At 37.9% G+C, this 27,883-nt stretch overlaps 5 protein-coding genes across 13 annotated transcripts in view; all 5 read right to left on the minus strand.

Annotated features, from left to right (window-relative positions):
• LOC141435369 (uncharacterized) overlaps nt 1-27,883 on the minus strand; it is a 758,872-nt gene that overhangs the window by 499,803 nt on the left and 231,186 nt on the right. The gene's annotated exons all lie outside the window — the stretch shown is intronic.
• Nucleotides 376-12,167, minus strand: LOC141435379 (pheromone-binding protein 2-like). Of its 4 annotated transcripts, none has more exons than XM_074098099.1 (7): nt 11,300-12,167; nt 8,687-8,864; nt 5,690-6,536; nt 5,168-5,348; nt 2,667-4,002; nt 1,810-1,987; nt 376-703 (listed from the first exon to the last, which is right to left on the minus strand). In XM_074098099.1, exons 5-7 carry the CDS (start codon nt 2,796-2,798, stop codon nt 549-551), a joined length of 465 nt encoding a protein of 154 aa, XP_073954200.1. In that variant the 5' UTR covers nt 2,799-4,002; nt 5,168-5,348; nt 5,690-6,536; nt 8,687-8,864; nt 11,300-12,167; the 3' UTR covers nt 376-548. The 4 variants fall into 4 exon arrangements, 2 of the variants coding, with proteins under 2 accessions (XP_073954200.1, XP_073954199.1); XR_012452140.1 differs by having other exon boundaries at nt 396-703; XR_012452139.1 differs by lacking the exons at nt 5,690-6,536; nt 8,687-8,864 and having other exon boundaries at nt 392-703.
• Nucleotides 13,495-15,847, minus strand: LOC141435384 (general odorant-binding protein 2-like). The gene is made up of 3 exons (XM_074098107.1): nt 15,649-15,847; nt 14,491-14,668; nt 13,495-14,040 (listed from the first exon to the last, which is right to left on the minus strand). The coding sequence occupies exons 1-3, from the start codon at nt 15,778-15,780 to the stop codon at nt 13,916-13,918; spliced, it is 435 nt and encodes a 144-aa protein (XP_073954208.1). The 5' UTR covers nt 15,781-15,847; the 3' UTR covers nt 13,495-13,915.
• LOC141435382 (uncharacterized) lies at nt 18,567-20,391 on the minus strand. 2 transcript variants are annotated; one of them, XM_074098104.1, is made up of 3 exons: nt 20,186-20,391; nt 19,720-19,802; nt 18,567-19,364 (listed from the first exon to the last, which is right to left on the minus strand). In XM_074098104.1, exons 1-3 carry the CDS (start codon nt 20,315-20,317, stop codon nt 19,283-19,285), a joined length of 297 nt encoding a protein of 98 aa, XP_073954205.1. In that variant the 5' UTR covers nt 20,318-20,391; the 3' UTR covers nt 18,567-19,282. The 2 variants fall into 2 exon arrangements, with proteins under 2 accessions (XP_073954205.1, XP_073954204.1); XM_074098103.1 differs by having other exon boundaries at nt 19,625-19,802; nt 20,186-20,387.
• Nucleotides 25,066-27,878, minus strand: LOC141435383 (uncharacterized). The gene is made up of 3 exons (XM_074098105.1): nt 27,706-27,878; nt 26,767-26,944; nt 25,066-25,522 (listed from the first exon to the last, which is right to left on the minus strand). The coding sequence occupies exons 1-3, from the start codon at nt 27,835-27,837 to the stop codon at nt 25,377-25,379; spliced, it is 456 nt and encodes a 151-aa protein (XP_073954206.1). The 5' UTR covers nt 27,838-27,878; the 3' UTR covers nt 25,066-25,376.

The raw sequence follows: 27,883 nt of genomic DNA on the forward strand, positions 1-27,883 counted from the left end.
TTGCTATCATAAAAATCCTGACCTGACCTGATACCTAACTATCTACATTTGTTATTTAATTTATAGTTAAGTAGTTCACTTGTTTATCTAATCATGTATAAATGACGTGCCAATTAATAGGGGTGTTACAAGTTTGACCGCTATGTGTGTCTGTCTGTGGCACCGTAGCACTTAAATGGGTAAACCAATTTGAATGCGGTTTTTTTATTAAAAGTTGGAAAACCCCCGACTTTGTCACTTCAAAGTTCAATATCTCAAAAACAGCTAAACCGATTTTGACGAAATATGTCTAAGAACCATCGACATGAGACCTTATTTCAAATAAAAAAAAACGCATTGAAATCGGTCCACCCGTTTAAGAGCTATGGTGCCACAGACATACAGACACATATAGCGGTGAAACTTATAACACCCCTCTTTTTGCGTCGGGGGTTAAATAGTTGTTTCTGGTACTCGCTGGCCGCTGCTGCTTTATCTTTGTGGTGTAGGTATAATAAAGAGTTATTGTGTTGTATTGTATTATTGTAAATATCGTCAACCAAGTCCCTTTATCCATGTAGGGCGAAGCTTTCCGGCTGCATCTGTAGCATCATGACGTGGCCGCGGAAGCACTGCGCGTACGCCAGTGCGGAGGCGCACCCCTTGGCCGCAGCCGGGCAGTGGGTAGCCATTGCTTCTGCTAACTTCTTCACTGTATTGTCATCTACATAACAAACAATTTAAAGCTCGCTATATCGTACCATACCATTGTATTCGCCTTGTGCAGTTAAACAAACTGGATCATGTCATCATCATCATCATCATCAGCCGGAAGACGTCCACTGCTGAACAAAGGCCCTTAGTACGCCACAATGAACGACAACTCGCCACTTGCATCCACCGGTTTGCATCCACCCGCAACTCTCACGATGTCGTCAGTCCACCTGGTGGGAGGCCTGCCAACGCTTCGTCTTCCGGTTCGTGGTCGCCACTCGAAGAATTTTCTCCCCCAACGGTTATCTGTTCTTCGAGCGATGTGGCCCGCCCAATGCCACTTCAACTTGCATATTTTCTGGTTCTTTTCCGGTTCATGTAAAGTTCAAGAAATATGAAATGGTAACTTGTTAATGAAGCTTACAGATGGTCAATTCATATTTCCTGGACTATACCAGGGCAGAACCCTTTAATACTCAATTTCAAAGGTTCTATCCTGGTACGATTATTCATACATATCTATTGCTATAGCTAGTGGTTTAGGTTAGGTTCCTTGAATTAGAAGGAAAGCACTAGCCGCGCCAGGACATCTAGTTTTGTCTATATAATGTACTGACTCGTCAGCTAGGCAGATCAGGGGATGACCCAATGGTGTTCATGAGTAGCGTCACATGATCCCATAGCTTTCTGGCGATGACTGATGAGGATCAGGAACTATATTCTCCTGGGCAACAAAAAAAGAGTTGGGCGCTGAAGGAAAATTTGGCCCAGATTGCCCGATTTGTGGCCTAGACGTTGGTGAAATTAAACCGAAATCGAATCGAATCAGATGGCCATTGGGGCCGTAAAGTTCTCGAGTGGAGACCACGGATCGAGAAATGCAGCGCAGGACGTCCACCAAAGAAATGGACGGATGACCTGGTTAAAGCCGCGGGTTTTACGGTGGATGCAAGCTGCTGCTAACCGAAGCAACGGAGATCTATGGGATAGGCCTATGTCGAACAATGGACGTCCTAAGACTGAGATGATGGCGTTGGTGGATGATGATTGTCAATAAAACCATAATAATTATGGTTAAATATGATTTAAATAAAACATTTAAATTAAAAGAGTTACCAGCTCCGCATGCCTTTAAAAAAGCAACGCCATTTGGTATTGATAGGTTGCCATCAGAGTCGAAGATTTCAAGTCTTATAAAGACGCATTCCAACAGGCACCCAAGCTGAGGGGTCGGATTGAAATCATCGTCCCAAAAGTGCCGTATCTGGTCGACAATGTCTCTTGGCGTTCCGTTCTAAGACAAAAACAGAGCTCGATTAACATGTTCCTACGCCCTATCCAGACTCTCCACGAGGCTATACGAAAGAACCCGAGTACGAGAGTGAGGACGGCGCGCTCGTGTCCGCTCGTCTTCCCTATGGCCTCGCTTCGTTGTCGCTCGGCTTTGTGTCGGTTTTTCGGGCTCGAGTCAAAGGAGAGAGGAAAGTAGACGGAATGGGAGAGGATGGCTAGCACTCCTGCAGCTTCCACTCACCAAGACTCGTGCCGAGAGCCTTTAGGAGGTGCCTCGCTAGAGTCTGGATGAGGCATAGAGTATTAGGGTACACCAGTGATGAATGGGAGTCCGTGTTTCAACGTTGTCATTTCTTGCACTAAACGTAGCTATCAGGTCGCGGGTGAGCAAAGTAAGGCTGCGTTCAGATACGGCGGGAATCGCGTGGTTTTAGCACACCGTCTCTTTCTCAAGCAATACTCTGAAAAGAGATGGTGCGCTCAAAACCTTACCAAAACCTTAACCTCCTTATTGACAAGACGGCTACATTCTTCTTTATTTTCTTTGTATATTCAATCCTCGGCCTCACTCTTTTTCGCTTCCCTTTCACTTTTCCTAAAACCCACAGTCATGGAGAACCTTGGAGTCTATATCCATCAGGACGTCTTTCTGTTGATTATTATAAGATGAGAACTGGTACCTTGATCATGCAATGGTGTACTGCAACCCCAATCTGAATCGACATCTGTTTCATTACTTGATTATTTGGTTTAACTTCTCGGCACAGAAACAAAACACTTAACAATATTTTGGTGAAACCCATTTTTACCATGTTTCTGTTCTTAACAGCCGCCTGTTGTTAATTCACAATTGATTTCACACGATTTATTGGTAGTTTGTAACATTGTTAGAATTAAACGCGACTTGTTTCAATTATAAGTTAATATGTACAGATGTAACACTTCGTTTAAGTCGCTCAACATAATCAGGTCCAATTTTAAGTATCCAAATTGTCTAATAAAAAGCAAAATTAATAAAAAATACACGACCAGTTAAGATAATTAATTATTAGCAGTAAAACAGCGTAAAGGTCCTTAATTTATTTTTATTTTTTCAAAGTCTATAACTAATCCGTATTTAATACATTTTTAATGCCTCTCTTATGTTAAGTTATGTTTCACGTCATAACCACTTGTCAAATTTGTTTATTTTACAATTAACAATGAATGTGGAGCCACAACGCACAGATAATTCACAAGTCAATCTCCTGTATGTACTTCACTTTTCAGACCAACTATCGGCGGTCGCTGTAAGGTTGTCAACTATGGCTTATGCACCAAAAAAGTAGTGGCACTCGTTCTAGTTGTTTGATTTTTTGTTAAGAATGAAACGGGAAGAATGGAAATATAAATTAATAACTACAGAAAATATCTTGCGACGATTTCGTTATTGGCGAAATTCACGATTATTTAATTTAAACAACCGTCCACAAACAGTTATAATAATTTTTTTTGTTGCTCTATTATTGCACAAAAAGTTCACAGACGCGTGTCTCAAGCGGATGGCACTGGCGCTCGCACTGGTCCCAACCGGTCCGAGATATCGTGTCCGTGAGCAGTGTCTAGGTGTGCGTTGCTCAAGCGCACTTGTATGGAGATTGATTTCTGAACTATCTGCGTTTTGCGGTGAAGCTACTATATGCAAGAAACAAGAATTTATTTTCGAAAAATTAGTTTTTTTTTTCAATTTTGCGAAAGTTAATAATGAACTGAGTCGTCTGCCGAAGTTAACGGATATCAAAAAATCACGGTGTATTATAGGTATTAAGCTCTGCGAGTATTACTGAACGACATAGGGTAATACACCAAATCCATTCACTCCACGTAGGGTGAAGCTGTCCCCTACCGTGACCTTCTCCCTGTTAAAGTACTGTTCGCGAAAGCACATAATGTATGCACGCGCACCGTCGCATCCCACAGCCGTGCCCGGGCAGTCGTTGGCCATGGTAATTGCCACCCGCTTCATGGTTTCGTCATCTACAGAAAAAACGACAATTTAAAGATCTTTGCTCTGGGGACACTTAACTACTCCGAAATATTTTATACCGAATTTGCTAATTCCGATTTTCAAAACTCCGATTTTCACAATTCCTAAGACATACAATTCCAATTACTTAAAAACACGAGATTTATTTTCCCGAATTTCAAAATATCTTTTTTTTCCGATTTTTTTAACTCCGAAGAATAAAGAACACGAAATGGCCCGAAGTATAGTATTTCGATTATCAATTTTCCGAAAATACATCGCTGATTCGGAAATATGACATTCGGCAAAATAAACTTCGTGGTTTTAATAATCGGATTATTAAAATCGGAATTTATTATTGATCGGCGTAATGATGTTCGGAATTTATAAAAACGGTGTTTTAGCTATCGGAATTCGTATTTTTGACATTTTGGATTATTATTGAGTCGGACTTTTTATTGTTCGGTGTATTCAAATTCGGAATTTTGAAAATCGTAATTTTAAAACCTTAGATATTTTTGATTTTCGGATTTATAAAAATCGGATTTATGAAGAATCGAAATAGTCATATTAGGAGTTTTACAACATTGGGAATTATAAAAATCGGTAAGTAATTTGAAATAACTGATTCTGACATTCGGAATTAAATTTTTCGTATTTATGTGTGTGTAGTGAAATTTACCACGAGCTTTACGGTGAAGGAAAACATCGTGAGGAAACCTGCACACACTTGTGAAGTAATTCAATGGTATGTGTGAAGTTCCCAATCCGCACTGGGCCCGCGCTAAGCAGATCTATAAGACGAGCGTGAATGGGAACGTTGGAAGAGGAAGGCCTAGACGAACGTACCACGATCAAATCGAGGACGTTCTGAAGAAAGGTCGGGTCAGGAGTACTCTAAACCGACGTGCATGCATGAAAAGATTGATGAATGTAGAGGAAGCGAGAGTTGTATGGCAGGATCGTAGCAAGTGGAAGGATGTAGTCTCTGCCTACTCCGTTGGGAAAGAGGCGTGATTTTATGTATGTATGTATTTATGTAACAAAAAAAGGTTAAACGGAACCTGACTCGGGTATCCACGTTCTTGGCCTAGACTTTGGTAAAGTTATCAATTCGATGGAACCATGTTTAAATCAATATTTAAATATACCTAACAATGAAATTGAAAGAGTTACCAGCTCCACATAATCTTAAAAAGAAGAAGCTCATGCGTGGTGGTGATATGCCGCCACTGAAGTTGATGATCTTAAGTCTTCTTAAAATACATTCAAACATGCATGCAACTGCAGTATCTGGATGAAAAGTGTCTTCCCAAAAGTGACTTATTTCATCTTCAAGTTCCCATGCTAATCCCTCCTAAGACAAAGAATAAAGCTCGGTTAGCACGTCCCCTCTCATGGTGATAAAGCACGCATCTTCTTGCCAGCAGTCCGTGCTTCCATGGCACCATGAAGTCATAGTTTCGGATGCTACCAATATTGTGTCATGTAAAATGCTTCATAGTTGCCCTAGCTAGTAATATGTACAGTTCGTTAATTGTTTAAAATCTAAAATTACTAAATTATACGGTAGCTTCGATCTAATCTAAACTACTCGAACCGTGCCTGGCTTATAATCGCAAGATGAACCGTTTACTTTTGTATCTAAAACGATTATTGTTTGAATACCTGTCTGCTAATTATGCTGACGACTCATACCTTTTCCACGCAATATCGTGCTTCAACTCTAAGCACATTTGAAATTCGATCCATAACTTCCTGATTTGGCTTCACTTCTCGGCACAGAAACAAAACACTCAACAATATTTTTGTGAAACCCATTTCTACCTTGTTTTTGCTATCAACTACCGCTTGTCGTTGATCTAAAACCGATTTTACAAGATTTATCGGTAATGTTTATAGTATTGTTATAATTTGAAACTGCTTGTTATAGTTGTAAGATGCCGAAATGTTTCGGATAAAAAATAAAACACCTTTTATTTTCAGATATAGGCACTTTTATTATGGTTGACACATATCTATGTACATAGTGATGCTATAAAGACGAGAGGGCGAGACTGAGTTTGAATCAAAACTTCTAATGAATAACCCTCACAGAGGTTTTCAGGCAATTGCGCCCAATCGTCCTGAAATATTAATTTCAATACCATTAGGTAGATAGCAACGGAGGAGATGGCAAAATGATTTAGACATATGTATGCAAAAGAATTGGCTTGACATTTTAACAGGTCGGGACATGTAAAATTCAAGTCGCCTTTGCACAGCACCGGGATATTAAGTATATAGGCTAACAAAAATTGGCTTTTTGGAAATATAGACACCTGGCTTTAGCTTTTGTGATATATCTGTTCCTCTTGTTAGCGTGAGACGCTTCGGTTGGTGATATTCGTAGATCCATGCTCGGCGAAGCTTTTTGGTTCCATGTGCATGCTCATGACGGTAGAGCGGAAGCACATTGCATACGTCATCACGGCGGCACATCCCTTTTCCGCGGGGAGGCAGGTTTTAGCCGTTGCATCTACCAACTTCATTGCTGTATCTTCATCTACATAACACACGATATTAGCTGCGTTACCAACAGAGATGTTCAAGGATGTGTTCCGAGGAGTTTGTCAGTAACCAATAGAAACGCTTCATTTACCTATCCTCCCTTTAGCTCAGCGGAGCGAGGATAGGTACTTAAATGAATCGTTTATATTGGTTCAGAACAAACGCAACCTCGTACACCTCCAGTGAAAACAGCTGTAAAGGTCTTTGCTCTCTACCATATCATGATTGCTATTGTCTCGACGTCGACAATAGTATTGCTTTTTGTTTAGGTACCTAAAGTTAGGTTAGTAATTTATTTGAAAACAAGCAATTCGCCTCGGCTTCGCAAAAAGAAGGTCTCTAATCAAGGGCACTTCACACGCATTTTTCAGCTCCATCTCCCAAAAACTATACCCACGTGAAGCCAGTGCGCGTTGACAATGCATTATTTGATAAGATTAAAATTGTTCAATTTGTAATATCTTTTGAATGGAATGTCGGATTTGAATAATTCAAAAAGTAATCTACCTACGGGTAATGAAACAATCATAAATATGAAATGATTTACTTAGATAAAAATGAATAAAAAGGTATGGATAATAATGGTCTAATTTTGGTCGGCATTTCCATCAACTTTTAAAATGTAAAAAAGTAGTTATATTGACATAACTACAATAGTTCGACATATTATGATATTGAAAGTTTTTAGTAGATTTTGATATATTCTTTAATATTCTAGAACATGTTTTTGTTCTGTCATCAATAATTTCGGCAGCGCATGCGATGAAAGACATTTTATGGGTAATTTTTAACACTGGGTTATATTACTAAAGTTTTAGTACGGATGCTTAATTTTTTCTCGTAATAAATATAACTTTTGTCACTTTGAGATAATGTCTGTCTAATGGTGAAAAAAAAAATTGAAATCGGTCCAATAGCTTTTGAGTTTTTTCGTAACAAACATCCAAAAATACAAACATACAAATCTTTTCTCTTTATAATATTACTATAGATATAGTTATTTTACGACAAGTGGGGAATCATACCATGATCGGACTAGCAATGTGTCAGGCAAAAATATATTCTTTGTATCGAAAAGTACGTGTATGTGACTATGCCCACTAGCGTTCCGTAACCAACCGTCGCCGTCGCCGTCGCGTTTCATGTACGCGTTTGACATTTCGTTCCTTATTACGGTCATAGCTAATAGGTCTGCAGGTGGTAGGACCCTGTGCAAGGTCCGCCCGGATTGCTACCACCATCTTGCTCACTAATCCTGCCGTGAAGCAGCAGTGCTTTCACTGTTGTGTTTCCGCGTGTAAGACTGCCGGTAAAATTACTGGCACTTGAGGTATCCCATCTTAGGCCTCTAGGTTGGCAACGTATCCGCAATACCCCTGGTGTTGCAGGTCTCTATTGGTCTCGGCTGGGAAGAGCTGGAAGAAGCCGCGCAAGATCGAGCCAAATGGAAAACTCTTCTACGAGCCCTATGTCCCTAGTGAGGGATAACAGGATCACATCATCATCATCATCATGGGTGGTGGTGATCTTTTACCATCAGGAGACCCACTTGCTCGTTTGCCATCCAGTCGAATAAAAAAAATATATTTCAATATTGGTTTCCTTTGTTTCTGTTGATACTATCGATGATTTCACTGACGTCTAGGCCATGAAGGTGGCAGTCTGGGCCAGATTCACTCACTCACAACCTCTTTTTTTTATCACGACCTGATATTCATAGCCACAAGGAAGTGATGGGGTCATGGGAAAGCCACTAAACCCTGGGACAGGAGGTAACACCCAGGGGCGTCGCGAGTCTTAGGGGCGTCATAAGCGTAACACTCAACCTACAACACCGTACCTCTTTTTTTTATTCGACTGGATGGCAAACGAGCAAGTGGGTCTCCTGATGGTAAGAGATCACCACCACCCATAGAGACCTGCAACACCAGGGGTATTGTAGATGCCTTGCCAACCTAAGGGCCTAAGATAGCCTGAAGAGTTATTTCACCGGCTGTCTTCTCCAGGCAGAAACACAACAATGCAAGCACTGTTGCTTCACGGCAGGATCAGCGAGCAAGATGGTGGTAGCAATCCGGGCGGCCCTTGCACAAGGTCCTACCACCTGCAAAAATGCAAATAAAATATTAAAATTGAAAAGGTTACCAGCTCCACATGATTTTAAAAAACCGACGAATCTTTTTACTGACAGTTTGCCTGCTGAGTTTATGATCTTAAGTTTTTGTAAGATGCATTCCAACAGGCACCCAATTTCAGGGGTTGGTTTGAAATCATTGTCCCAAAAGTGCCTTAGCTGCTCAGCAACTTCCCTCGGGATTCCCTTCTAAGATAAAAACTGAGCTCGGTTAACACATTCCTCATCAGGTTAATGATCAAGTACATAACTTCTTGCCAGGAATCCATGTCTACTAAAGTTAAATAAGTTTAGAGAAATGGTCTTAAAATAAATTCCACGCATGCAAGCAAGCGTACAAATATTATTCCGAATCAAAGCGTATAACAGCCTTGTTTAAAATTGAACCTGTCCGATGTAAGGATTAGAAATAAGTAGGTAACCTACAGCCATGACGACACCGGATGGCGAAGTGGCTAGAGAACCTGACTACGAAGCTTGAAATCCCGGGTTCGAATTCCGGCCGGGGCAGATATTTGTATGAATAATAAAAATGTGTGTTCTCGGGTACTGGATGTTTAATATGTATTTAATTATTTTATCCGCTACCAAGTATCCATAGTACAAGCATTGCTTAGTTTGGGACTAGGTCAATTGGTGTCAATCAAGTGTCCCAAGATTATATCGTTTGCTTGTCATAAAACAATAATGCCAATAGACGTGTCTGTCAACTTGAAAGTTCTACTTTAGCGACATATTCATTTGATAAGAACTTTTTAAAAATTGATAGATCACTTATTTGGCTGATGGTACCTGGATAATGTAGTTTAATTTTTACCCGACTGCGAAGAAGTATGTCTATTCCTATGTCCTCTCGTAACTACTCAACGGCTGAACCGATTTTGATAAATGATACGTCATTGGATTCGCCTTAATGACGCAAGTGACACTGGGTACATGAAATTCTTAAAAAAAAAAATTGCGGATTTTGGCGCCAAATTGTATGTTTTCATGCAATAATTTTTATTTAAACCTATCGAGTCTGGTATCAAATGAAAGCTAATAATTAGCCCATTCTAAAAATACATTGGTTATAATCGTTTTAATATACCATTTTCACAGAAAAGTGTGAAATAAAACAATAAATTTAAAAAATCTAAATACCCGACTGCCTTAAAAAATACTAAATAGAAGAAAACTAGCTAACTTAAAGTTCAACAGTCAGTACCCATTTAAATCGTGACGCTCAAAAATTATTACCTCATGGGTCCCGACTGTTGAAGTTTAAGTTAGCTACTTATTGTTACTAGCCCACTAGACTTGTTTTCTTCTTTTTAGTATTTTTAAGGTAGTCGGGTTTTTTGATTTTATTAATTTATTATTAGTACGTGCATTAAAGTGTTTACAGACATAACTACTAACACACGAGTAATAATTATCTCTATTATTAAATCGATTACCTACTCGCTAACATAATATGTCCCGACTGTGGTATATCTATATATAGGGGTCTAAGTAAAGTACAATTCAATAGAATCTGTCAATTTTCTACATATTTAAGACACCCTATCGTGGGCACACTTGATTATATATGTCCCTGTTGTTGCAATTATCATCTAAAAGGAATCAAAAAAGAATAACAGTCACATCACAAAGCCTTAGGCAGCTCGGTGTTTATATTAGTAGGCTGGAAGTGTGTACAGGCTTGTCAGATTCTATTGAATTGGAGTTTAGATATGAACGAACTAAAATTTAAAATAAAAATGCTTTTTCCTGTGAGATAAATTGCTTTTTTTATCATCATCATCATCATAAGCCGGAAGACGTCCACTGCTGGACAAAGGCCTCCCCCTTAGAACGCCACAATGAACGACAACTCGCCACTTGCATCCACCGGTTTCCCGCTACTCAAATGTCAAATGTCCATGTCACACTCGTGCCGGTTATCGTTGGGAACGATGCACTCGAAGTCGTTGACCACTATGTTTACCTTGGACAAGTTGTCCAGTTGGGTAGGTCCAACTTCGACAAAGAGGTCGCCCGAAGAATCCAACTCGGATGGGCAGCGTTCGGGAAACTTCGTGATGTCTTCTCGTCCAATATTCCGCAGTGCCTGAAGACTAGTCTTCGACCAGTGTGTGTTGCCAGTGATGACTTATGGCGCTGAGACGTGGTCCTTGACTGTTGGCCTCTTAGAGAGGCTCAGAGTCACGCAACGAGATATGGAGAGAGCTATGCTTGGAGTTTCTTTGCGCGATAGAATCCGGAATACGGAAATTCGTCGAAGAACTAAAGTCACTGACATAGCTGGAAAAATATTTTTTTTATATCACGGGACAATTCACACCAATTGACCTAGTCCCAAAGTAAGCTTAGCAAAGCTTGTGTTATGGGTACTAGCAACGGATAAATATAATTATATAGATATAGATAGGTACATACTTAAATACATATTAAACATCCAACACCCGAGAACAAACATTCGTATTTTTCATACAATTATCTGCCCCGACACGGGAATCGAACCCGGTACCTCAAGCTTAGTAGTCAGGTTCTCTAGGCCATCTGGTCGTCTAAATACGCAAAGGTAAGTGGTATCAGTGATTAATACGCAAAAAATCCAAATCAACCGTGTAGAATCATACCTTTTCCACGCAATATCTTGCTACAACTTCAATCTGCAACGACATCTGTCGCATAACCTCCTCATGTGGCTTAACTTCTCGGCACAGAAACAAAACACTCAACAATAGTTTGGTGAAAACCATTTCTATCTTGTAACTGTTGTCAACTACCACCTGTTGTTAATTTAAAATTGATTTCACAAGTTTAAATGGAAATTTTTATAATCATTGTTAGGATTTGATGCGGCTTGTTTCAATTATAAGTACGTCTCTCTTACGCTGCGTCTCATTTGAGACAAACTTCGCGGGTGGCTGGTTCTGCGGCTGAAACTGCTGCAAAGTTGCAACATGCGAAGTATTCTGCCTTGGACCCGGTGTACGATTTTGTGTCGGTTGTGGTGGAGACAGCGGGGCTCTGGGTTTCGGAGGCCCTTGATTTGTTTAGAGACTTGGGTCGTCGTCTCAGGGATAGGGGGTGCGATCCCTGGTCTGGATCGTGGCTGGTTCAACAGGTGTCCATTGCTGTACAGCGGGGCAATGCTGCCGGGATAATGGGGACTTTTGAACCGGGTGCAATGCAGGAAGGGGATTTTTAGGTTAGTTTATTATTTTTTTCTTCTTTTTGACTATATAATTAGTATTTTGTTAATTTAATGACCTTGGTTAGTTTAATTTTATTTTGTTTTATTGGGTTATCTATTTTTTGCCTGAAAATTATATGCTATAATTCCATTATCCCGAAGTTCATATGCCCGAATGTTTCGTTTACTAGAAAATTTATATGATATATTCTTATTTTCCCGAAAATTATATGCCATAATGATACGAATGCAATACGTATTGTTTTCAATATTATTATGTGCAATAATATTATTTAATAGAATATTCAAACGCCATACTAAATGATTAGTGTTTATTTTTCCTATTACTAATCTATCTATTATATTTATTATCTGGGCTGCAATAAAAAATACCTAACCTGAAGCTAACCTATCAGAGTCGCTTCTGCTCCGAACCGTCTTGCTCGCTCGCTTCGCTCGCTCGCACAAATCAAATGTCGCAATTTTAACCTAACCTAACCTATCTGGGTAAAATTTACCTAATTCAAAGGCTTATTTGATGGATAGGATTTATCAGTATATAGTGTCGATACTCACCGTTTACATGGATGGCAAATGACATTATGGCATGTGATACTTATGGCTTACAATGATTATGAAAAATGAAAATATTGAAATTAATATTATGGGAAACAAAGATTCTGTTATTTGATTAATATGGTAAACAATGAGTAGTGCAAATGAATTTATATGAAACAATATTATGGCGGTTGAATATTATATCACATGAAATTCGGGAAAATTAAATTCGGGCAAGTAAAGGTATACCTTTTTATTGTTTGATTTAATTTAGTTTCATTTAATTATAATTTTGTAATTTTTCACTTATTGTAACACTTTGTGTATTGTTTGACAAATAAAGTTAATTATTATAAGTTGATATGTACAGATGTAGCACCCCGTAGTCGCTCAGCATAATCTTGTCCAATGCATGAATGTTTATATTGTCTTAAAATGAATCCGAAATATTTCTAAAGGTAATCAAGAACGTGACCGAATGCCCCTTTGAATGTTATTTCCCGAGATTTATTTTATTTATTTTTAGCCGTGGTTGACAAAAGGTTTTCATAATCACTGTTTTAAATGTGTCTAAGGCGTGACTACGTGTAAGTCAAAGGTTTTGATAGAATAAAACTTTACAGCAATGTTCAGTCAAGCTTGTTGGGTATGGTACCCTTACATCACGTCTTAGGTACCGTCACTTGGCTTGACGTCAGATAACAGCGTAGGTGTCATGCATCATCACGAGGGACAGCGCATCTTCTGTAAGGTTGTATAATTCACCTTTTCGTATCCTAAAATCGGTCGGAGCAGGACAAACCTCTAGGCATAAGTAACCTTTGTATTCTTTAGTAATTAAACTCGTTTATTGTACTTCGCATATCATTTAATCTCCTTCCCCTGATTCGTTCGAAAGATTCGTTCTTATTTCAAATTAGAAAATAGTAATGGAATTTCATGCAACATTACTGGCTATTTATGGTATACTGCCAATTAAGAAAAACGTAGTTCGTTAATGTGTATTTACTTTTTATCTCTTATTTGACTAGATTAATTAATTAAATTAAATCAGGTATTAAATATAATAAACAATGATTGACATTTATTGTGAATAATTTATTTATATAACCAATTAATAAGGTATCGACATTTTTATTAAATCAAATCATCTCAAGATTTTTATAATTAAAAAATGTCCACAGTTATGCTACAAAAAGAATTTCCCGAATTTCCGAATTAATTTCAAAACATGTTAAGTATACAGCAACTTAGGATAGGTATGGTGGGATGATTTGGGCATGTATACAAGAGAACTGGCCTGACATTGTATCAGACTGGGAGATTGGATTTAACAAAGGGTTTGCACAGCTGCAGGATATTATAATTTAAGCTATTAAAATTGTTTTTTTTTTACCTCATTTCCTCTGCTCAAATTATGCTCACGTTATCTCTATTCATCTTAAATATTAACTGTGAATATCAAGCGTCTCAATTCGTTTTCAGTGCGGACATGCCGCTACGGGAACAATTTCAAGTACTGGCGGCGAAAGCACATAGCGTATTCAAGAGCTTGATCGCATCCTTTGACCGTGTACGGGCAGTTGGCCATGGAGTCTTTTAACTGTTTCTCTTTATCCGCATCTACACAAGAAATGACTATTGAAAAATAATTGGTCAATACACCGTACCATACCATCATTGCAATCGTCCCACTGCATGTTCATGAGTTGCTACTTATCTATTGCTATGTATTCATTTCCCCTCATGGGCCACCATGTATCTAAAGAGATACACCAAAGGGTGAAGATAAAGATGCAGAATAAAATTAATACCATATGCGTTAATTATTATAATGAAAAAATTATAGTTTACTGTTTAGGTAGAGGCTGTTGTATAGATTTTTTTCTCAAACATCCAAGGAAATATCGTCCTTATTTTCGTAATCATAGAACGCCAAGAACGTCAGGTTTTCACGGGATACCCGTAAAAGTAACAAATTTGGAGTCAAAAAGACTCCACAAAAAAACAATCATAATGTAGAACCTTATTAAACCAATATTTAAAATTAACAAAAAGAACTGAAAGAGTTACCAGCTCCAATTTCCAGATAAAAATCTTGGCATCTGCTAATATCAAAATTGCCGTTAGAGTCCACGATCCCATAGCTTTGTAACATGCATTCAACCAGGCACCCAGTGTCAGGAGCTGGTTTGAAATCCTCGTCCCAAAAGTGCTCTCCCTGCTCGGCAACTTCCTTTTTAAATCCGTTCTAAGACAAAAATAGAGCTCGATTAAGGCAGCGTTTCCACCAAAGATGTGCGAACGAAAGTACGATGCGAGGAATGTGTTTGTCATGAACCAGTAGAAATGCTTATTTTCCTTATCTTTTAGCTCTGGTGGAAACAATTTAGAGGAGTGATTTAAATGTTACAACCTTTAATACAAATTGAGTATTTTGCTGTGCTATTAGTAACTGATATGAATTCGTATTATTTTTGGGTAAAGAAAGTATATTATTTTTTGATTTAAATTCCACCCATTTTATTACAAGCTTTTATTTCGTTTCACCTGTTCTGTTTAAGTAGCAATTTATTTATAAACAAATAAATAAAATATATACAATAATTAACAGAAATAAATAAAAAATAACTAAAACTAACTTACTTTAATCCTAAAAATCTATATTTACAAATATCACCCAAGTTTGAAAGTACTACAGTACAGTAGTACAGTAGTAGTAGGTTTGTAGTAAACTGTCTCACAGTTTGGCGAACATTTAATTTAAGGTACAATGTATTTGCATTTTTTATTTAAATAAATTGAAAAAAAAAACATCCATATTTATATCAGTCTCTAGAATTTAACACAACAGTTAACAGTTGATAAACACACGCTTTCTTATAATGACGAGGTTATCCTGAAACTAAAGCATTCTTACTACATACATGTGACAAAATGTTACTTAAATTAATTTTTCCTTTTAAGTTCATTTATTTTTTCTAATAAAAGTTTGTTTTAACTAGGTTTAAATTCTTTTATTTAATTAGAAACCGCATTATAATATAAAGGGACCTATTTGAAAGTAAATCCTCCATAGATGCTGGGAAGTCTACCGGAAACGGACAATTAGTTAGAGGAAGCTATATTCTCTGGGTAGTACAGAAGGGGTCGTGGTGGCGATCCTTAGGGAAGATCTACGTGCATTAAATAAAACGTCTTCCTGCTTATTTTGTTGATTATAACTCATACCTTTTTTACGCAGTGATTGGCTACTTCTTGACCTTTAGTCATTATGTTTTCCTTCAGATCTTTGCCTGCCATAACTGCTCGACAAAGAAACAAAACACTCAATAATATTTTTGTGAAAATCATTTCTACCATATTTCTGTTATCGACTACCGCTTGACTTCAATTTACACTTGATTTCAGAAGTTTATTGGTTTTTTTTATTGCATTGTTAGGATTTACTTGGCATGCTTCAATTATAATAAGGCTCCGTTTCCACCAGAGATTGTGCGAGGATGTGTTGCGAGGAATATGTGTTTCATTAACCAATAGAAACGCTTCATTTACATGAGCTCTGCTCTCGCTTCTATTGGTTGCTGCAACTTTGCCTAGATTTTCGTTTTTTTTTTCAAATAACTGTGGAGGTATTCATATCGCTAAATAGTAGAAAGTGCTTCGATCACTTTGATAAATAGAACGTCAATTGGACGACTAATTACTGGATATAACAACATTTAATATAATTTAATTGGATATAATCACTCAAAGGACATAATAAACTTTTGGTATAACAACAATCAGTATAATTTCACGGCGTATACCTAATGTTCAAATAGTATAATACATTTTTGATATAACGTTTATTGGATATAATGTATATTGGATATAAGTATTAGTGGTATAATGTTTTGTAAGATATATATTTTTTTTCGGTTGCAATCTGTTTATAATATGTACTTATTTTTGTTATATTTATTTATTAAAAAAACTATAGTATTATACAAAAGAGTCGGTTCTGGAGCTTCACCTGCCGCTGCCGCGGCACGCTCGCTTCGCTCGCTAGGCTCGCGCGCTTTAAGGTCACAGTTCCACCTAACACTCCTCCTCGCTTCGCTCGTCGTCCAAAAATTACCTAACCCAAAGTACATCAAATCGAATTAAGAAATAAGTTTGGTTTTTAAGATAAATTGCATTATATCAAATGAAAATTATATCAATTCTTGTTAAATCCTATCCACAATGTCAAACTGTACAACACCTCAAAAATCACACCTGCGACCGCTGACTTTTGTTTCGCCGTTGACAAAAAACCGTTGGAGTTACAAGAGGAAAACAATAAAAAATGTTTGCTTCGATAAACGAACGTGATACTCATGTAGATAAAAGTTTAAAAACCTATAAGGAAGCTGTTACTGTTATCGTCTCTAAACCAAATCAGGCAATATTGTAACCAGAAGGCAAAGTTGAAGCAGTTTACGGCACATCTCTGATGGAAACACAGCCTTATAGTTTGCTAGATCTAACTTCCTCGGAATAATAACTAAAGCAATTAAAACCCTAATGGGCGAATATTTGAGCGTTTTGACCGCGCGGTCAAAAGTCATTAGCGTCCCTTGTTAATTAGCACAACGGAAAGACCTGTCACAAGAATTTTAATCATGCTAAATTCAGTATCAGTGTTGTCTTTTAATAACACCTGCGAAGACACTATAGATGATGATTATCTTGCTCGCTAATACTGCCGTGAAGCAGCAGTGCTTGCACTGTTGTGTTTCGGCGTGGAGAGTAAGACAGCCGGTGAAATTACTGGCACTTGAGGTATCCCATCTTAGGCCTCTAGGTTAGCAACGCATCTGCAATACCCCTGGTGTTGCAGATGTTTATGGGCGGTGGTGATCTCTTACCATCAGGAGACCCACTTGCTCGTTTGCCATCCAGTTGAATAAAAAAAAAACACTGCAAAAACGCTAAATATTCGCCCTTGCACAATAAAAAACAATAAATTTAAAAAATCATAAACCCCACTGCTTTATAAAATACTCAAAAGAAGAAAACATTACGTGGAAGTAGTGGTCTAGAACTCTATTAAGTAGCTAACTTAAACTTCAACAGTCGGGACCCATTAGGTACTAAGAATTTTTGAGTTGGTCACGATTTGAATGGGTACCAACTGTTTTTTTTTTTGTATTTGGTCTACAAACTGGATAGTAAATCATTCCTACACAATTTATGCTTCTTAATATTAGCATACATCTCACTTATATCCTAAAATAGTAGACACAACATGCACAAATGGTAAACAGTTATTTATAAAACTAATTCGAACTTAATAGACAAAAGAGAAAAAAAACTAAAACAAAAAAAAAACCAAAGGACTGTTGTAGTTTAAGTTAGCTACTTAATAGTTATAGACCACTACGTCCACGTCTTGTTTTCTTCTGTTGAGTACATATGTATGTCACAATTCTCAATATTATGAGCCAAATTTGAAATTTTATGTCAAATATTTTTTGAGCTATGAGGGGGCCAAAGTAGCTCCAAATGGTTCGGGTAAAATTACACACGGTGCTGCTCGCCAGTTCTGTTAGCATATTATTTCCCAACGCGCTCAATTTCCAAACTTCATAATTAGGGATCGTTCTAACCTGTGTTAGGCTTACTCTCCACGCCGAAATACACCAGTGCAAGCACTGCTGCTTCACGGCAGGATTAGCGAGCAAGATGGTGGTAGCAATCCGGGCGGACTTTGCACAAGGTCCTACCACTTAGTTTACTAATAAATATATTAACTATGGAAAAAAACTACTTACCAGCCTTTATAGTATGACGAAGGTCTGGTTCAACTGATCTTGGCCTACGTATGAAATCAGCGTTTATTTTATATTCAGGTAGATATTTATAATGTTGGACACAAAGACATAGTTATGTGCAGTTTAATTTATTAATTTTATGATACTGTTATTACTAAAAATAATAAAAAATAATTAAATAATATCTGCTTTCCATCTTTTTCTGTCTCGGCCTGCCTTGCACTCGGCACTGGTTGAGTGCACTAATGTGGGTGCATCTGGCAGCCATTTCCCGTCAAGTGTCATTAAAGAAAGTTTTGAAGTCCATCCGATTTATTTTGGCAGGTGGTTGAAGAAGTAAAAAACATCACATATTTTTCTCAGGATTTTTTATGTTTAAAAAATACCCACAGTTATGCTACAAAAACGAGACTGCATTTTTATTCAAAACTTGTATCGAAAATACAAACTGAAATATATGCATAGAAAAACCAGAAAAATAAGACCAGCGCTCAGTCCAGTGGTGGTGTAGTGGTATAGCACGTGGCACGGAATGCCGAGGACCTGGGTTCAATTCCCAGCGCTGGTCTTATTTTTCTGGTTTTTCTATGCATCTATATTTCAGTTTGTATTTTCGATATGGGTTTTAAGGGATGACCGTAAAAGTAACAAAAAATTTGGAACTGAAATAAAAAATACAAAAAGATTCCAAAAAAACAATCTCAAAACTTGTAATAAAAACCTTTACAGAGGTTTTTAAGCAACAAGTAAGCCCAACCATCTTATGAAATATTTCGCATCAATTTCAAAACATGTCAGGTAATACAGCAACGGGGGAGATGGTAGGATTTGGGTGTGTATACAAGAAAACTGGCCTGACATTGTCAGACTGGGAGATGTGGATTTAACAAAGGGTTTGCACTTCACTTTTCGACCTCATTTCCTCTGCTAACATTGTAATTATCACTATTCCTCTTAAATATTAGCTCTGTGAATATCACCAACTGAATCATCTCAATTCATCTTAAATTCGGACATGCGGCTGCGGGCGCAGGTTCAAGTACTGGCGGCGAAAGCACATAGCGAATTCAAGAGCTGCAGCGCATCCCTTGACCTTGAACGCGCAGTTGGCGGCCATTGCGTCTCTTAACTTTTTCTCTGTATCCGCATCTGCACAAGAAACGACTACTGAAACAATATTGTTCAATACGCCGTACCATACCATCATTGCTTTCGCCTCACTGCATGTTTATGAATTTCTACTTATTAATTTATATTCTCTAAATATTAATTTCCCCTCATGGGCCACCATGTTATCTCTTTGGTGAAGATATGGGGCCACCCTCGTTGTCATGGTAAAATTATCGATGGTATAAATACAACCTTATTAAACCAATATTGAAATATAACAATCAAATTGAAAGAGTTACCAGTTCCACTATTTCGATATAAATAATTGATTTTTTTAAAGTTTAGATTTCCATGAATGTCGGTGATCTCTATTACTCTTAATATGCATTCATACAGGCATCCAACTTCAGGAGTTGGTTTGAAATCCTCGTCCCAAAAGAGCTTTGTCTGGTCGGCAACTTCCTTTTTAAATCCGTGCTAGGACAAAGAAAGAACTCACTTAAGAGTGCGTTTCCACCAAAGATGTGCGAAAATACGATGCAAGGAATGTGTTTGTCATGAACCAATATAAATGCTTATTTTATTTATCTTCGCACAGCGCAGCTCTGGTGGTAACTGCTTAGAGGAGCGGGGATAGATAAATGAAGCGTTTCTATTGGTTCATGACAAACAATTTTCTCAAAATGCATCCATGCACATCTCTGATGGAAAAGTAGACTAACAGGTTGCCTTTTAGGTTACTGATGAGGTTCGCAACTTCTTGCTCGTAGTAATACAGTTCGTAAATAATAATTGTTGATTTTAAAAATGTTGAGTATCGAAACGATTGCGGCACAATATACAGAAAAGGAACAGCATACCTCTTCTATGCAAATTTTCGCTCCAAGTTCAATCTTAGCCGATACCTTTCTCATTAATAAGTCGTCTGCCTTAACTGCTCGACACAGAAACAAAAAACTCAATAATATTTTAGTGAAAATCATTTCTTCCATGTTTCTCTTATCAACTACTGCTTTTCGTTAATCTACAATTGATTTCACAAGTTTATTTGAAATGTTTATAGCATGGTTAGTATTTGCCCGGCTTGTTTCAATTTTAAGTTAATCTCGTTAATATTACAATAAATGCGAAAGTTTGTAAGTCTGTTTGTTTGTTACCTCATCTCGTTTAGGCCACTGAACCGATTTACATGAAATTCGATATAGGTTCAGATAGTTCGAGTCCCGGAGAAGGACATAGAATACTGGATGCCGCAAAAGTCGAACGTCTTCAACCGACGCGATGCGTCGCATCAGATCGGAAAGAATAAGAAACATACGCGACGACTGCCGAACGCGGCCGGCAGGATGTCGACGCATACGATCGGCTCTTCTCCGCGCCGTCGCCAATGAATAGTGCCACCCGACTACAGCTTCGAACGCACGCGACGGATAAAAATATAATTTAATAGATAAATACATGTTTAAATACTGATTAAACGTCCAAGACTCAAAAGCAAACATTCTTACTATCCATATTTATCTGCCCCAACCAGGGATCGAACCGGGGACCCTCACTTATAATCAGGTTTATTTACTTAAATATTTCTTAACGCCTATTGCAAATACGCCGCAAAACTTTGTTAATATTATTGGTAGGAGTCTATATAAACATACTTTAGGGCTGTCTGGCAGGGGATTACCGCCCTATAAAGTGTCTGGCAATGAAGGATGTGATTTCTAATATCATCATCATCAGCCAGAAGACGTCTACTGCTGATCAAAGACCTCCCCCTTAGAACGCCACAATGAACGACAACTCACCATCTTGTATCCATCGGTTACCCTCCCTCACGACACGATGTCGCCAGTCCACCTAGTGGGAGGCCTGCCAACGCTTCGTCTTCCGGTTCGCGGTTGCCACTCGATAACTCGACTTAATTTCTAATATCATTCCGGGTAAAATAAATGTCAAAATTGGGTCTTATGGTATAACGAAAGTAAAGGGGAAATTTTATCATGTTTGAGAGGTAGGTACGTGATATTATTATTTCCCAGCGTGCTCAATATCCAAACTTCATACTTAGTTAGGAATCGTTCTTATTCACCCTTTATAGTATGACGAAGGTCTGGTTTAACTGGGATCTTGGTCCAGTAAGGATGAAATTGCCGTTTATTTTAAATTCAGGTAGGTATTTATGATGTGGGACAAAGAGACTCAGCTATGTGCAGTTTAATTTATTCATTTTATGATTCGCCTGCTAACGTATCTGCTGAATACTGTTATTAGTAAAAAAAAAACTCATTATCTTCTTTCTTTCTTTCTCGGCCTTGGTTTGCCTCGCCCTGGGCACCGGTTGAGTGCACCAATAGCCGCGTATCCACTAGAGGCAGCCTCGGGCCGAGCGGCTGCCTCGCTCCGAGGCCGCGCAAGTGGAGACGCTGCCAAAGGCACGGCTCAGACTGAGGCTCCTTTGAGCACGGCCAAAAAACCGACAAAATATGGCTCGGCTCGCGGTGCTCGGCCTGAGGCTGCTCTAATGGATACGCGGCTAATCAAATGTGGATGGCAGATATTCCCAGTCTAGTGTCAATAAATAAAGATGTTGAAATTCATCCGATTTATTTTGGCAGATAGTTGAATAAATTTAAGAATGGTTTATACAGATGTACTGACTTAATAAACACATGCACGCCTATTCCTACCAGCCAAATTGTTATCAGCAATGTTATTATGGTGTTTTGCAGTTTCATTACAAAACACTATAAAAATTACTCAGGATTTTAATATAAGTACTTAGTTAAAAAATTGTCTACAGCAGTTATCCTACAAAAACGAGACTGCAATGTTATTCGCAACTTTTAATGAAAACCTTTACAAACGTTTTTAGGCAACAAGTGAGCCTGGCTATTTTACAATACATACATTACAAATATGTTTTATTGCACACCATACATCAGCAAATATCAGCATTAATTTCAAAACATGTTAGATATCGTCCCCTTACGACCAGAATCGCTTAAGTCACTTTTGGCAAAACTGAGTTAAATATATCGTTAGAATGTACTTTCCAAGATCTACATGCTGTTGAAACCCGTTTTACTGTACGATACTCCAATACCGAGTTACGTTTTTCTTAAGCTCACTTAAAGCCGATTTTTAAGAAAATCAACAGCCAAAAACAACTACGCGTCGGTTAAACAGCATTTTTTTTTATTTTACAACAGCAAAAATATTTTAATGTCAAACAAGCGATTTTGGAATGTTAAGATTTCAATAAAAATGCAATTTGAGTACTGCCTAAAAGTGCTAAAATAATGTTAGTAGGTTTCGCCTGTTGAGCATTACTTTATATTTCAATTATTGCAACAGCGAAAACAAACTAAATATAATATAGGCGATATTGCTTGTAACAATGTTTGCTTCGACCATAAGAAGCGCTACAGCCAAAATCGCTTAAGTATCGCTTAGACGTTTCGCGCTGTATTGTAAAGTAGTGTGCACTTTGTGTAGGCTAGCTTAGTCGATTCGTACACGCTTGAAAGCACGATTCATAATAAGTAATTTTTAAAAACTTATTTATTTAATTATAGATCTGTTCACTAACGAAAGTCTGCCCCTCCACATTCTATAATTAATTGTAATTGTACCTAAACGTATCCGTACGACAAGTCTATGTGTGCGTAGCTCGAACTTGTCCTCATGGCTTCAGTCGCAAGCGTACCGTCAGTCACGCACACTAAGACTAAGACAATGTGTAAGTACTTAAGAGGTTTTCTCGTGAGTGAACAGAACTATGTATAACAGCGATTCACTTGCCATAATTTAACAGTGTTTTTCTTTCAGGTGACGATAAGGAGCATGGATATTCAGGTTTCGATGAACTAAATAAGCCGCGTATCCACTAGAGGCAGCCTCGGGCCGAGCGGCTGCCTCGCTCCGAGGCCGCGCAAGTGGAGACGCTGCCAAAGGCACGGCTCAGACTGAGGCTCCTTTGAGCACGGCCAAAAAACCGACAAAATATGGCTCGGCTCGCGGTGCTCGGCCTGAGGCTGCTCTAATGGATACGCGGCTATAGAAAAACATATAACCAGATCCAACAGACCGTCAAAATGAACCGTGATTGTCATTTAGATAACCTACTTATTTACTACTTCGTATCGTAGGTACGTCGTATCAATGAAAAGCTTATCACGGCATAAAACATTTACGTAGTCACACATTTTCATTGTTCTTGGCTTAGGTAATATTAATTATCCATAGCTGGTTTGAGTAGCCACAGCTAAGACAAGCAGTGATGAAGAAGAAGACTGATGATTATTACCATTAAGGTTATTTTTCATCACTGCTTGTCTCAGCTGTGACTACGTCCGGCACACGCTCAATAACGTCTTCATCACAGGCCAGTGCAACGTCATTAAATCTTTATTTTTTTAGCTGCGCTTATTGGCAGTGGATTAGTGTATAGCTTTTTAATGCAGGTAGTTTAAATTCCTCTACTGAAAGAGGTTCAACAGAGTTTGGATTCGATTTTCTGTTGCCTTGTCTTGTTCGACGGTTGGTTTGCAAAGTTACAGGCCTGGTATCAAAACTCAAAAAGTCAGACGACATGTCGTAATTGATAAAAATATTACCTATACAAATATTAAGCCAAGAACAATGAAAATGTGTGACAACGTAAATGTTTTATGCCGTGGTAAGCTATTCATTGATACGACGTACCTACGATACGAAGTAGTAAATAGTAGGTATCTAAATGACTCTCGCGGTTCATCACGACGGTCTGCTGGATCTGGTTATACCTATGTCTTTCTATTTAGTTCATCGAAACCTGAATATCCATGCTCGTTATCGTTTTGATGAAGAAGAAGACTGATGGTTATTACCATTACGGTTCCTTTTTCATGACTATTTGAGTGGTTACTTTGAGCCTTGAGACGCTAAGTGCCTTGTTATTAAAATGTTTGAATAAAATATGTTTTTTGTTGTATGCATGTAATCAAAAGTTTCATAATTAAATGTATTAAGCAGCACATATGATATTAAAGGAATAACGTAATATATCTCACATATACTAGAAATATACTGCTATATTTAAGACTTTAGCTCGCTAGTTTTCATTTATTTATATTTTTGGGCTATTTGGTACCTATTTGTTGAAATAGATTGATGGAACTCTTTCGAAAAATACAAGTTATATGTCTTTGAATGATAAAAACAAAACAGAATAATGCTACATTGCATATAAGCTAGAAAAACAGAAAAAAGCCTAGAGTCAAAACATCTTAGAAATATTTTGCACTTTTAAGCGCGCTTAAGAGGTAAATTCCGATTTGTTTACAGCCAATACCTCTTATTTGCGCTGAGACTTAACTAAAAACTTAAATTGTATAAAACATGTAAGCATTTTAACACTGTATTCGTCGAAAAATGCTTCAATTATGGACTTAAAATGATAGTTTATCCAATATATCTGCGTAAACTTGCTAGTTTAGAAGATAAAAAAAAACGTGTCTACAGGCAAAATCGCTTATCTGCAGTACCTTTTGAAGAAAAGCCCTATTTTAACCTACTCAGCGCAAGTATAGAGTAAATAACATAGCCCTATCCTATTAAAGGATAAATTATCTAAATAGAAACACAGAGATGTTTTAGTATAACTAGCTTTTATAGGTTTTTAGAGCATGCAAACCTTTAAATGCGTTTTCTCGAAACTACATTTCATGCAGATAAGCGATTCTGGTTGTAAGGGGACGATATACAGCAAAGGGAGAGATGGTGGGATGATTTGGGCGTGTTTATGTTATGGACCAAGTTATTAATAAGGGCATTATAAATAATGGCAAGCTATACCTACTTGGTCCACAACATATACGAGTACCAGAGAACTGGACTGACATTGTATCAGACTAGGAGATGTGGATTTAGCAAAGGGTTTGCACAGCCATAGGGTATTATAATAAGCTATTAAAAATTGGCTTTTTGACTTCATTTCCTCTGCTCACATTATAGGTCTATTCCTATTGAATATTTGCTCTGCGAATATCACCAACCAAAGCGTTGTAATTCATGTTAAATGCGGACATGCGGCTGCGGGTAAAGGTTTAAATACTGGCGGCGAAAACACATAACGTAATGAAGAGCTGCAGCACATCCCTTGACCTTGGACGCGCAGTTGGAAGCCGTTGCTGCTTTTAACTTTTGCTCTGTATCCACATCTGCACGAGAAATGACTATTGAAAGATAATTGTTCAATACACCGTACAATACCATCATCGCTATGGTCCTGCTACATGTTAATGAGTTGCTTTGCTACTTTTTCTATTTGTACGAAGTATATCGTACAGTATTTTGCTATCGAAAATACAAACTGCTTAGTAGCGACATCTCTTGTCTGGGTGAGCGGTTGGTTCCGAAAGTATGTTGACGTCTCTCGATGAGAGCGAAACATAGATGTCGCTAGTGCTGCTGCATAAGTAGCGTAGTAGAAATAAGCAACCTGAGATATGTATGCATAGGAAAAATTCGTGTCTAAATTCCTGTCCAGCGGTGGTGTAGGGTTATAGCACGCAGCACGGATTGCTGAGGACCTGGGTTCGATTCCCAGCGCTGGTCTCTTTTTCTGGTTTTTCTGTGCATCCATGTCTCAGTTTGTATTTTCGATATGGTTTCACGGGATACCCGTAAAAGTAACAAATTTGGAGTTGAAATAAAAAATACAAAAAGACTCCAAATAACCAATCAGTATTTTGCTGATATGTGACCTAAATATTTGCATTTGACGCATTTTTACTTAGTTGCCAAATAAAACCGCTCCGTTAGTCACAGCTGAGCATTTTAACTATAACTTGTTATTTTGATATATTCAAAACTTTAGTGGGTTTAACTAAGCAGTGTTTTAAGTTCAACTACTTAGCAACTCAACTACTACAACTTTTTCCTCGAGCTTCGGCCATACACTATTGCTATATATTCCCCTCATGGGCCACCATGTTATCTTTTTGGTGAAGATATAGGTGCAGAATAAAATTACTAAAATGAGCGTTAATGATAACATTGAACGAGCTTTAATGATTATATTTAATTGCATAAAAACGAAACGTTTATGAAAACGAAAATAGGTACGTCTTGCTCTTAGAGTAGTATGCAAGCGACCCAAATTTATGCCATTTTGTGATACCCTTAAGTATCGTGACATCTCAAGATGTCACGACGCACAGTTTGAAAATTCCTGTCCAACAGATTTTGGTAGGTAAGGTGTCCCATGGCCCTATCGATTTTCCGTGGTGATAAAGTATCGCATTCTTGTCACTTGGGCAACAAAAATTAGGTTCGGCACGTAAGTGCGAATTTGGGCCAGATTGACACCCTCATGGTCTAGACGATGGTAAAATTTTCAATTGTATAAATAGAACCTTATTAAACCAATATTTAAATTAAACAATGAAATTAAAATAATTACCAGTTCCAATATCTTGATATAAATGTTCGATTTTGTCAAACTTAAAATTGCCATTAATATCGATTATCTCCATTCTTCTTAAGATGCATTCAACCAGGCACCCAACTTCAGGAGTTGGCTTGAAATCCTCGTCCCAAAAGCTTTTTGTTTGATCGGACACTTCCCTTTTAAATCCGTGCTAGGACAAAAATAGAGTTCGATTAAGGCTGTGTTTCCACCAAATATGTGCGAAAATGCGATGCGAGGAATGTGTTTGCATTGAACTAATATAAATGCTTCATCATCATCTTTCGAGGATAGATAAATTAAGCGTTTCTACTGGTTCATGACAAACACATTTCTCGCAATGCGTCCTCGCACACCTTTGGTGGAAAATCAGCCTAATACTCGTAGGTTGCCCTTTAGGTTACGGATAAGGCTCGCAACTTCTTGCCAGGAGTCCGTGCTTCCATTGTAGTCACGGTTTCGGATGCCACCAGACAGGACCATGTGAAATGTGTTATAGTGGCCGTAGTAATCTAGTTCGTAAAGTTTTGAGTATCGAAACGATTACGGTTTAAAATATGCAACTTTGTTACAGTTAAACAAGGGATATTATTAATTGCACATCGTATCGAAAAAAATACCTTGAGGTTGACGGTGAAGGAAAACATAGTGAGGTAATCTGCACAAAACTGCTGGGTTGATGATGGAACACTTTTAAGTAACACGTAAAAAAAAAGTTACACGTTGACTTTTGTATGTCATATTATAAATAGGTGTCTATTTGAAAGTAAGTCCTCGATAGATGTCGAAAAGTCTACCGGAAACGGACAATTAGTTACAGGAAGCTATAGGCTCCGAGTAGTACAGAATTGGTCGTGGTGGCGATCCTTAGGGAAGACCTACGTGCAGTAAATAAAATGTTTTCCTGCTGATTATGTTGATTACGAATCATACCTGATCCACACAATTTTTTGTTGCAAGTTCAATCTTAGCCGATATCTTTTCCACAAATAAGTCGTCTGCCCTAAATGCTCGACACAGAAACAAAACACTCAACAATATTTTGGTGAAAATAATTTCTACCATGTTTCTGTTATCAACTACCGCTTGTTTGCAATTGATTTCACAAGTC

Source organism: Choristoneura fumiferana, chromosome 14 (assembly GCF_025370935.1).
Source record: "Choristoneura fumiferana chromosome 14, NRCan_CFum_1, whole genome shotgun sequence".
Taxonomy (NCBI): domain Eukaryota; kingdom Metazoa; phylum Arthropoda; class Insecta; order Lepidoptera; family Tortricidae; genus Choristoneura; species Choristoneura fumiferana.

Excerpts from the sequence above, each read along its gene's own strand:
- LOC141435379 (XM_074098098.1), bottom strand. The coding sequence starts at position 5,812 with ATGGGTTTCACAAAAATATTGTTGAGTGTTTTGTTTCTGTGCCGAGAA. Across the intron at positions 5,349-5,689 it reads CACGATATTGCGTGGAAAAG|GAGGGATTAGCATGGGAACT; the intron begins GTATGAGTCGTC and ends TCTTTGTCTTAG. Across the intron at positions 4,003-5,167 it reads TTTAAGATTATGTGGAGCTG|ATGACGAAACCATGAAGCGG; the intron begins GTAACTCTTTCA and ends TTTTTTCTGTAG.
- LOC141435384 (XM_074098107.1), bottom strand. The coding sequence starts at position 15,780 with ATGGTAGAAATGATTTTCACAAAAATATTATTGAGTGTTTTGTTTCTT. Across the intron at positions 14,669-15,648 it reads CCAATCACTGCGTAAAAAAG|AACGGATTTAAAAAGGAAGT; the intron begins GTATGAGTTATA and ends TTTTTGTCTTAG. Across the intron at positions 14,041-14,490 it reads TTATCTGGAAATTGGAGCTG|ATGCGGATAAAGAGAAACAG; the intron begins GTAACTCTTTCA and ends TTTCTTGTGTAG.
- LOC141435382 (XM_074098103.1), bottom strand. The coding sequence starts at position 20,317 with ATGGAAGAAATGATTTTCACTAAAATATTATTGAGTTTTTTGTTTCTG. Across the intron at positions 19,803-20,185 it reads CGAAAATTTGCATAGAAGAG|CACGGATTTAAAAAGGAAGT; the intron begins GTATGCTGTTCC and ends TCTTTGTCCTAG. Across the intron at positions 19,365-19,624 it reads ATATCGAAATAGTGGAACTG|ATGCGGATACAGAGAAAAAG; the intron begins GTAACTCTTTCA and ends TTTCTTGTGCAG.
- LOC141435383 (XM_074098105.1), bottom strand. The coding sequence starts at position 27,837 with ATGGTAGAAATTATTTTCACCAAAATATTGTTGAGTGTTTTGTTTCTG. Across the intron at positions 26,945-27,705 it reads CAAAAAATTGTGTGGATCAG|CACGGATTTAAAAGGGAAGT; the intron begins GTATGATTCGTA and ends TTTTTGTCCTAG. Across the intron at positions 25,523-26,766 it reads ATATCAAGATATTGGAACTG|ATGTGGATACAGAGCAAAAG; the intron begins GTAATTATTTTA and ends TTTCTCGTGCAG.